Source organism: Dermatophagoides pteronyssinus, unplaced genomic scaffold (assembly GCF_027571235.1).
Source record: "Dermatophagoides pteronyssinus isolate colony J.1.1.1.1 unplaced genomic scaffold, Derpt_VIB-CSIC_2022.12 sq0001, whole genome shotgun sequence".
Lineage (NCBI taxonomy): Eukaryota > Metazoa > Arthropoda > Arachnida > Sarcoptiformes > Pyroglyphidae > Dermatophagoides > Dermatophagoides pteronyssinus.
In genome coordinates, this window is record NW_027461525.1 from 2,717,226 (window position 1) to 2,729,110 (window position 11,885).

The 11,885-nt window shown below is 27.8% G+C and overlaps 1 protein-coding gene across 1 annotated transcript; it reads right to left on the reverse strand.

Annotated features, from left to right (window-relative positions):
* Positions 1-10,879: 10,879 nt before the first annotated feature.
* LOC113793106 (frizzled-5-like) lies at positions 10,880-11,850 on the reverse strand. The gene is made up of 2 exons (XM_027343072.2): positions 11,153-11,850; positions 10,880-11,085 (listed from the first exon to the last, which is right to left on the reverse strand). The coding sequence occupies exons 1-2, from the start codon at positions 11,642-11,644 to the stop codon at positions 11,074-11,076; spliced, it is 504 nt and encodes a 167-aa protein (XP_027198873.1). The 5' UTR covers positions 11,645-11,850; the 3' UTR covers positions 10,880-11,073.
* Positions 11,851-11,885: the final 35 nt, after the last annotated feature.

The following is an 11,885-nucleotide window of genomic DNA, read 5'->3' on the forward strand; positions in this document are numbered from 1 at the left end:
GTTTAGTTTATGCAACATTCCCAAACGACATCAACAACATCAATTGACGCCCTAAAGCATTAAAACAATCATCAATGGATAACGATCGTTATATGTTGAAACATTATTTTTATATTTTAAAAGTTTTATCATGTTCAATCCCATGTTGTTAATTATATTCGTGTTTGGTTTCATCAATGTATCTTATAGTTTTATTCTTCATATCATCATCATCATCATCACACGATTAGGATTATTCGCATTTTTTTCGATATTCAGATTTTTTTTTCTGTTGTGAGGTTAGCTTCGCCTGTAATTGTAAACACATGTTTAAGTATACATGCACACACACCAAAACATTAAAAGATGGGAGTGTGTTGCCACTTGAAATTGAACGTAAAAAAATGAGAACATCTATACGAGCAAACAATCAATTTTTATTTGTTAAAATATTGAACAAATTGATGAGAGAAAATAAAAAAAAATTATCGGTTTCTGTTTTGTGTATTTATGAGGCGTAGAATTTTTTGTTTTCCAAGCATAGAATTTTAACATTATTCATTTCAATTTTTTGGCTATTTCAATTTGACATCATAATCGTAAACAATGATATTTGGTGGCCAACTATATAAAGTAATTAACACGTGTATCACGTGTCGTCAAACAAAAAAAAACACAAATTCATAATAAACAACCGTAACGATTCACATCGAATGTTGAAAAAAATATTTCAATTTTTAAGTTTTTTTTCGCCATAACAATGATCTGGAATTTTTCATATATGGTTGAATCATCATATCCGATAGTCACGTGCATAACCATAATGATCATAATGATGATGATCATGATGACAAGGTCGATAGGTCGATACCATAGTCTTGAATCATGCCAAAATACGAAACATGAAATTTCAGACATTTTAACATTCTTGTTATTGTTCGATAATAATATATGCTTTGACATAATGAAAATAAGTACAATATAATGACGTTGAATACATAACAACTTGATAATATTGAATACAACAAAAACAATCTTTGATTCGATAAACATAAATTTCTAATTAATTAATTAACGAATGAAGTTGACAGTAATTGTAAATGAAAGTACGAAAGAAAAACTTTGAAATTAGCTAAAAAGAATTGTACATTGTTATTTGATGTTATATTTTCGTAAGTAAAACTATGGTATGAAAAAATATGTCAAAAATATGTTCTTACTTTGTTTGTCCGTCTAACATGTTAAATTTTTGGTTGGAATAAGGGTCGGAAAGATATAAATTAGTAAGAATTTGGTTCGTTCACAAGAACATTTGGATTGACAATCACAAACTTACAACATAAATAATATCTCAATGACGGCATGTTTCATTCGTTACATATATAAAAAAAATTTGTCAGTTTAGTTATATAACAACATTTTGATTCTTCCAAAAACACTGATAATAATAATAATAACTGGCTCATCATCAATCTGTTATTCTTCTTCATATATCATCCATGATTTTTTCTCCTTGTTGATATTCTATATTCGATGAGTACAATGTGGTTATAACATAACATCGAAAATAATTTAATTAAACTTTTTGCCTTCATTCTATGTAATTTTGTGTGATTAGGCCAAAAATATCAACAAACATCAATATATACAGATGATGTAGCAACATCTTTCAAACGAATTGAATTGAACTAAAAACGACAAGTTTTCAAAAGCAATCTGTCACCGGTATAAGTTTTTCATTTTGATTCAGAAAATTTAGAATTAAATATTTGCGTCACAACCAAAGAATGTTTTTGTATAAATTGATCACATTTGTATACGTTATTTTGTTTCCCTCTACCAAAATGATCAGAAGATTCGAAACATTGGCAAATTATGGGCGTAACTTGGATACTGTAATGAATTTGATTATAACAATAATATTGTACGAATAAAACAAAATTCATTCATTCTGAAATTCAATTTCAAGTCAAATGAACGAATCAAAGATGATCAGGTTTTTATTTTAACTGAAAAAATTACATTTGGATGTCGAATCAAACCAACAACAAATTTTCTTTTTCTTGTTGTTGCCAATGAGAGAAAAGAAAAAGATAAGAATTTAATTAATTGTGATCAAACAGCAATTGTTTCTTCCAGAACAAAGTTTGACCAAATGAAAAAAAAGATGACAACTCTATAGTCACATAGTATGTGTGTGTGGAAATTATCATCAATGGTTTTTTTCCAGATATTTAATTAAAATAACAGTCCCAACGACTTCCCCGAATAACCATTAGTTAGCAAATGATTTGAACAACATTTACTAAAATATATGTAACTAGAATTATCTGAACTGACTTTTGTTGAACAGAATAAAATGACAAACAAAGAAAGAAAACATGATACTATTGTTTTTTTTTCTATTCACTATTCTGAATAATAATCTATTGTTTCGCTTTTGATTCTATGGATTAATTAATTATTGAAACACATGAAATGATTAACAGATAAGATTTCTTCTTATCACATAGCTTTTTTTTGTTGTTGTTGCTTACTTTCCGATTATCAATGATCATCATTTGTCATAGACACACACACACATTGGGATCATTCATTCAATTTATCATTTATTTGTTTATGTCATAATTATTAATATTTTCTCTCCATATACAAATGGATAATATTATACAACAGCAACAAAAAAAATGATCCAACCATATAAATATATTGACAAGAGTATTTGATATTCCCCGTTGATTTCTATATTTTTCTTGTTTTTTTTTGTTCCACCATACGATCCATGTATAAATGGGCTACTGTATTTTTTTTTCTTTTGTCCAATTTCTACCTTATATAGATATTTGATTGGTGTTTGATTCGGTTTTATTTAGATTTGGTTATAAAAGCCATTTTTTTTGTTTTGTTTGAAAATCCCAATGATCCAAAGTGTTTATTATCAATCAGTCCTTGATATTTTATTATGTGGATTGAATGACCCGACAGCCACATTTAATCCATTTGGATATCGGGGAAAAATATCTCAAGGGAAATGAATAGTAGAAAAAATAGAATGCCAACCTAAATGAAACAATTTGATATGATAAGCATCTCGAATATCGGTGCTTGCCTATGATTACGAAGCAAACGCACTTTTCATATGTATATGTTAATGTTGAAATTGCAATTGACTTTCTAGTCTTTTTTTTCTGGTCATCAGCTCAATTTATTTTGCAATTCCAATGAAAAAAAACCAAAATGCAAACAATTGAGGGGACTAAGTAAAAGATTGATGGTTTTTACTCTGTTTTGATCATTGATGACGAAAAATAGATAAGAATGACAGAAAGTGAGAGAAAGAGTGGGGAAAAAGAGAAAAAAGAATGAAACCGATAGAAAGCTTGTGTGATGATAATGGTAATGAGGCTACGAGCAAACAATCAGGCTATTTAGAATAATAATGGCTGAAAAAAAAGATCCCCATCATAACGGTATTTGGGTTTCGAATGTCAGAGTTCATGATGAAGATGATGTTTAAAAAATTATTCATGATTAAGTAGAAAAAAAACCAGCAACATTCTAAATTGTTGAGATTCAAAAAAAATATTCATCAATTGATAATCAAATGATTAACGTATTTATATATGTGAACAATCAAGTAAACATTTTAATAAATGTTGTTGTTATATTGTCATTGTCGATCTTTTGATGTCAATTTTGTAAGATCATTTTGTTTTATGTTATTCAGGTTGTTGTTGTTGTTGAAGATTCAAACATTGAACAAAATGAATCGCATAAGGAAACAACATAACATTAAAACACAATGTATTCTTGTCGTTATCGCTGTTTAGTCACCGATTAAAATATGTTCTTTTTTGGCTGATGTTCAAAATGTTCTTTTTCTTGTATAAATGTTTTTGGAACATTGAACAATCTTTGAAGAGAGTTACATCAACAACAACAAGCTTGTTGCAATTATTGTTGTATTTTGCTTGTAGCACAATGTCGATATGTACGACATACAACATACATACATGACGATGACGATTTCAACCGAATAACCGATCTAGATTCATGAGACAACAACAACAACAAAAACTAGAATATAACAAGTTCAGCCAACCAAATTCTAAAGGCTTTCTTCCCCTGTTAAAAAAAATCAGTTGTTTTCTCAATAGCCTGCCCATTTACTTTTATGTAATGTATTTATTATATAATCATAAACGTTACACAAAATAGAATTTTTTTTTGTTTATAGAAAAAAATCGGGAGCCATTTTTGAGATGGTAAAACACGTAACAAAATAATGACAATACAACACAACGAATCGACTAATTTATGTTGACTAATAACAAACAAACAAACATGGATAAGGTGCTGTACAATACACAACAGTATTGTAATAGGTTTTTTTGCAATGTCAATGAAAATTTATCTCAACGATCCGAATTTTCAATCCCAATACTCGAATTTCAAATATATAGAGATGTTTACACGATTATAATATAAGTTAAAATTACATTGTCTAAGTTGTTTTGTTTTGTTAGGTTTGAATCGTGTTTGTCTTCTTGTTTTTTGTTTGTATCGCAGCATTATATAATGGTTAAGAAGAAAAATTGTCCAAAATTAATGCCAGTGAACAACAAACAAAGTTTTCGACAAATTTTTTTTCACTATTCATCAACTATAGAGATATAAGCCATATTGTAATGGTTCATCGTTAACATTCGACATCAACATTGATGTTGTTGGAACAGAACCCAAGAGAGACAATTATGTATAGACTAATAACAACAACAACAACAAGAATCGACAAATAGACAAACAGAATATCAGATCTCATCCTCTCTACACAAAGATTGAAGAATCAAACAATCATTTCATAGTTTTTTCTTCGCTTCCGTAATCGATAAATAATTCATTAAATGACCATTATTTCTAATTTTCATTCTCGACAATACCTTCATGTTTATGAACCATTTGGAAGAAAACAACAATATAGACATAAAAATATTCAACGATCCATCCATAAAGAAATCTAAAATTTTTTCAAAAACGAAAAATAAAAAATCTGATCAATAACTTTTTTTTACGAATGAATATTCATATGACATGATGGAAAATATATAATTCAAAACTAACATCATAAATAAAAAAACTTACATGTTATTACATTTTGAATCTTCATGATTAAAGCACAATTTCATATTGTCCAGCAGCTGTAAATGGAAAAAATCGATAACCATGATGATCAAAATAGAGTGAGAACTTGCAAAAAAAATTCGTTGAAACATGTCGTTGGATGTTGTTAAGGAAAAATTTTCATTTCATTTTTTTCACTCTATTTTTACAAATGCTATTTTTCATTTACCGGTCATATGTAGTGTGTGTCCGTATGTTTTAATACCTTTTGGTATTCTCTTTTTTTAGACATTTTTCTGATCATATTACGGTATCAATGAACACATTGACAAGTATTTCGAAAAAAAGTTTCAAAACGAATATCCAATCCGCTAATATAAATCGAGAATAATATTGAGAAAAAAAAATATATTTTTTCTTTTCTATCAATCGAATGAATATATTGGCTATTGGATATTCGTTGGCAATTTTCTCTCCAGCAAAAATTGTTCCAAAGTTTTTTTTGAATGTCTCGTATGGGACATCACAGCATCAAACTAAATCAAAGAGAAGAGGGATGAAAATTCTAACAGCCAAAAGTCCAATAAAGACGGCTATACTGAGGATGATGATGATGATGATGAAGTGAAGCAAATTGAAAAGTACATGAAAATTACATTAGAGCTTGGATTGAAAAAAAAGTAAAAAGAACAGGCATCAATGGCCATGGCACAAAGAGAGAGAAAGAGAGAAAAAATGTCAGTAGTAAAAGCTAACATATAGCTTGTGATTCTGGTTGGCTTGATTCTGTGCTCATCAATGAATTTATTTACTATAGTCTATTTCTCGTTTAAAAATCTTATTTCTTTTTCTTTTTTTTTGATTGTTATATTCATACAGATTTGTGACATAATGAAAACAATGAACCTTTTCCGAATAAACACATAATGAAAGCTTTGTCAAATACAGCATGAAATGAATGCAATGGCAAATAATTAACCAAAAAAAAGTATCAAAAAAATTATTGTGAAAAAAACTGAAATCAATTTATTTTGTTTTTTTTTCAATGTGCGGAAAAAATTCAAATTTTTCTAAAACATTTAAATTTAATGAGTAAATCAAATGATAGATTGGAACTATCAAATGTCCATTCATTGGTCACTTCAAAATGAATATGCTTTTGATGTTAATGTCCATGAAATAAAGAATTCATTCAATTGATGATCATTCCGTCATTTGAATTAGCAAACAAACTTAAACCATTCACTATATTTGTTATAGCAAAAATGGTTCAAGTGTCCAAATGGATCTTGACTACAAAACTTGCTTTGATGATTATTATTATACAATTGTTTGCAATTGATAGACATTAAGATGATGATCATATACCATATATATTGTCAATACAATGATGAAAGTTGATGCCGATCATTTATCGATAAAACCTAATCAATTCGTAGAACTTAAATAAGCAAACACGATTATGAAGAAGCCATTAACGACCAACTAAATGATATTCTATGATGGCCCTGAAACAAAAAACCTTCATGAAATGATACTGCATCCAGTATAATGGATACCATATTTCTGTTATATCATGCTACTGTCAATTTTATTCTCTTCAAATATTCAAACCATAAAAAAGATCAAACCATTAAATTGACAATTTTTTTCCACATGCCAAAAATATGAAATATTCACAGGAAAAATAATGATGGAAAAATCATAACTGAAAAGTAAACGGAAAAATTTTCTTATTGGATTATAATTTGCATTTGAAATGAAATCGATATCATTTTTCAGAGTAGTAAAAAACATTTCAAATCAAATGAAAAGATCAAAAAAAACGATGAATATGAATGCCATTTTGACAGAACAAGAACAATTTTCAATACAAAAAGAAAAGAAAAAGAAACGTTAACAAGTTTTCACCTCTAACAAAAACTATTATCCTATTGGATTGTGATTAAGATTTTTTTGCATATTAATATTCAAAACCAGGTAACAATGATTATATTTCTCACGTGTTGTGTGGTTATCTTCGGGAGGTTTTTTTGTGATTATAAATGAAATTTTCATTGAACAAATTGGCCATGTGTATATGCAATCAGCGGATTAACATAGTGATTGATTTTTTCCACATTGAATAATAAGCGTAAATTTTTTTAAAATATTTTTAAAGTATCTAATACAATACACTATCAACTGTCAATCATAAAATTTTGATAGAAATAAAGCCGAAAAAACATGTTTTTAAGCGTTTACACATATACGCACAAACTTTATATTCAACATAAAATTGGCCGGATGAATTGAAAATGTAAATTATTTTACCTGACCACACACTGATCATAATGTTTTTAATTTTACATTATAACACCTTTATACAAAAGCATGTGTCTGTATTTGCACATGTTTATTTTAATCATTTTATTTTCCATTAATATCAAAATATTCTTGAACATAAATATCAAAATAGTTCAATACAACAAAATTATTGAAACTAAAATTGAAATATCAAATTTTCCATTTCAAATCATTGATTGTATCAAATCAACCAATAAATGATATACATTTATCATTTTATGGCATTCAATGAGTATTTCACGTGTAAAAATGATGATAACCCAAGAGAATGTGAATCGTCAAATGTGTTACACTAATATAGTGATGATGATGATGATAATAATAATCCCAATGGATTCCTTTTTTTCGTTTATGTCATAACATCATCATTGACATCGTATACATCCATTCACGATTGTTTGCATCCCCAATGGAGATTTTTCATTTTTTTTTGTTGTCAAGTTTTGCTTTTCAATCTCGGACCACTTAGAGGAGCTTATATACATACAAAATGAATACATACATTGTTGACTTTTATTATATTTTTTTGTTTTTATTTTGAGGATCGAATTACTCTCTGAATGTTTTCCTTTTTTGTCTTTACATTATAATATTGAGCAATTTTTTTCATGGATAGTGTAGAGAAAAAACTAAAAATTTATTTTACAATTATAAATGGAAATTTTTTTTTATTTTGCAGAATTCTGTTTGCGGTCGGTAATCGCCTATATCTTTTTTAACCACATATATAAATCACGTGATTATAATGAGCATAATTTTAATCGCAACTCTATTTTGGTGCATGTGTGTGTATGTTTTTTTGGTGAAAGATAAAAAGGATAGTCGGAACCAAAACAAGAATCATTATCATCATCATCATCATCTCTATTATCATAGTAGATTTGGTCGATTAGCCATGAAATGATTCGTTACGTTGAAAAAAAATGCTTTAGAATCAATAAATAAAGCCAAAGTAAAAAACTAAATATATTCTGGTTATGTTTAAGTCATAATAATAATTATTATTATTCACTTGAATGAATTTGTCAAAACAAGTCAAAACAACAAATTATCTGCGTAAGTGTGTTTTTATTCGATGCAAAACAACCAAAACCTAAATATTAAAAAAAAACAAAGAAGTTTTGCACCATTCAGTTTATTGCATTGTCGCTTCAGTTCATCAAAAAAAATTCGCTTGAATGAGCTGAATTCTAACTTTTGACATAAATCTAACTGCAAGGAAAATAAAAAAGAAAACATGGACAACATTCATATTATAATCGATCCATGCAATATTCATCACACACGCACACATTTACATTCTTTTGTCAAAGTTGTCGTAACAAACAAACAAAAATTATTCAAAAATGAAAATAAAAGAACAAAATGATTGAGATTCAAATTTACTGTTACAGTCAAATAAAAAAAATAAATGAAGTTTGTCAAATCAAGTGTGTATCAATTTGTGGCCATTTGTTTTTTTTCAATCAGTGTGAATAAATAGGGAGCAAACAATATCAAATTTAAATTCATGAATTGTGAAACAATAATTGATTTTTGTTTCAACCTCACCGGCCAGAACAGAGGTTGTGCATGTGTGAGGTCTATAATCGAATCATTGAATACAAATTAAAATAACAAAAGTTTTTTTTAGTTATAAGTAAAAATACAAAAACGATGAAGAAAAGATAACGAATCAATAGATCCAATAGTGACAATGGCCGAAATATTATAATGTGTGATTGTACAATTATTTGATACATTTACATACTATCTAATTATTATGTGTGTGTATGATTAAATCTTGAACAAATTTGATAGCAAGAACTATGGACCAAAAAAAAAGAACAAAAATCATGTTATTTTGGTTATGTAGTATGAATGTATGACATGGTTTTTGTTTCGGCAGATAAAAATGCACGTGAAAAAATTATATCAAACACGTTTGAAATACATCACAAATATTGGTTACAAGAAAACAAAAATGTCACATGGTTGCCAATCACGGCTGCTGTTCCTGTTAGATTTGCTTTTGTCATCGAAACAAATTCAACAAATTGGCCATTCAAATAGACCAAATGGATTTGAATAGAAAATATAATAATGGTTTATACTTTTTTTTCAAAAAAATACGGTTGTAATGGAATCGAGATCAGGAGAAAGAGAGAACCTGTGAATAAAACATGACAAATGACAGAAAAGATTGACAAATGTCATTCAAAAAAAAATGTTCAATTTCTATTCAGCTTGCTTAACATTAAACAACTATCTTCTAAAATCTCGTTTCTGGAACATAAAGAGGAAATGTTAAAACAGATTCATATCTACATAAAACAAATACACGACTCAAACACAAATGGCCAGAAAAAACGATCGAATCAAAATTTTTTACAACTTGTATAACACAAACATAAAATACACATAGGGACAGACTTGTTACATATATACCAAAAAAGACAACACACAAGGATCCTATAGGTTTTTAAGTTGTAAGTGATTCATGTTGTTCATTTTTCAGTATACTCCGGGAACATTACATGGATTTTTTGTTTTTTTTTCAATTCTCATTGTAATCAATAAGTGTAAATTTTGTTACCCATGTCATGACACAAACACGATACAATGAATTATAAAACCAACAAACGGCGAATGGATATATTTGTGATTGAACTTTGTAAATCAGGATGTAGTATATTAGCAATAGTTTTTTTCATTTGATTATTTATTTATTAAAGATTTTTTTTTTAATAAAAAGGATGGATTTAATTGTGATTATCATGTAGTATAATATAAATCTATCATTTTTTTCTGAAACCTAGATGAAAATTTTTTGTATCAATATTGAATTTACCTTCTATCTAATGCGAATATCGAGTTAATATAATGGAAAAAATCTATTGAACATAAAATGTTTTCATTATATACTGATTCCAATATTATCAGATACAGAATTTGGTCACTACAGACCGATCAATCAAACTTTATCCGACCTTTTCTTTTATTATAATAAATACAATGACCGTTATTACCAATATTATTTGATCAAAACAATTTTCTCGTTAACCAATTCACGATTTTTTCCGTATTTATCACTGTGGGTAGTCTTGTGTGTGTACGATGCTAAATAAGCGAAAAAAAACAATATTTACTTTGATCATAATAAAGTTTCAATGCAATCATTGTCACCACAACTGACAAATGCACAAAAAAAATCTCGAAATTATGATGGAATATATTTACCACAATAATAAAAAAAAACATTTTTTCACCACAGGGTAGCCGAAACAATCTTTGGTTTGATCTGTTTTTCAGATCTAAAACTATTGACAGCTGATTTTTTGCTGAAAGTTTTATGGATTCAGTATTGAAAGGATTTATTTCATTAAGAATTAAAATAAAAAGACTTAAATGAGAACAAATATCAAAGGATTAAGATTCATTTTATTTAGATAAAAATATGAGATCAATCTGTTCATCATATTATTTTAATGGAATATAAGCAAAATAGGAATAAAATGAATATCTTATTCAAAAAAACATGGTGACGTCAACGTTCCAAAAAAAAAAAGTTTCAAAAATGTATTCGAAATTCAAATTCTTCAGTAGGATTTTAGACCAAAAGATGTCGCACGTTGCAAAAGATTTGTTTCAAAATTTTCTCTAAATAAACGGTAAAGATTATTGTTATTATTTCCTTTTTTTAAATAATGAAATTGGAAATTCAAACCTTTTTTGGATCCATACAGATACGATTTCCGTATACGGGAAATCTATTACATTTCCATTGTTCAGGCCATTGAAAACCACCTTGTAATAGTAAAGGTTCACAACCGATTCTGGCTCTTTCACAGACCGATCGACATGATGGAATATAATTGGAATATTCTTCAATACATATAGGTGTATATATTGAACATAGAAAAAATCTTAAATCTTCGGAACAATTTACATGAACTAATGGCCAGAATTGATGTACTTCAAGACCAGCCTCTTGTTGAGTTTCCATTTCCAATATATTTGGCATATATGTATGTGTGTAACCAATATTCACACACATTGGTATAATAATCGGTTCACATCGATTTCGGCCAATATTTTTGCCATAAGATATAGCCATTTGATGACAAAAACCACCATTCGGATAGTAAAAACAAAAATTCAAAGCTATTATTATTACAAATGGCCGTAGCCCAAGATTACCGAAAAATTGGATGACCATAATGTTAACGGTTCCGTTATTTCTTGTGTTATGAATAGAAAAGGTAAAAAAATTTCTGTTGACCGTTTAAAAAAACAACAACAAAAAAATCCTATACTTATCATTAAGTGACTCATATTTTTCATAGCTATAATCATATCATGATTAAATGATATTTTTCCAACTTTTTTATGATACATGTCAGACTTTAAAACTTCAAGTCTGCATGTGGTCAGAATTTATTTGACCCTTTTAAAAATCA

Excerpts from the sequence above, each read along its gene's own strand:
- LOC113793106 (XM_027343072.2), bottom strand. The coding sequence starts at position 11,644 with ATGGTCATCCAATTTTTCGGTAATCTTGGGCTACGGCCATTTGTAATA.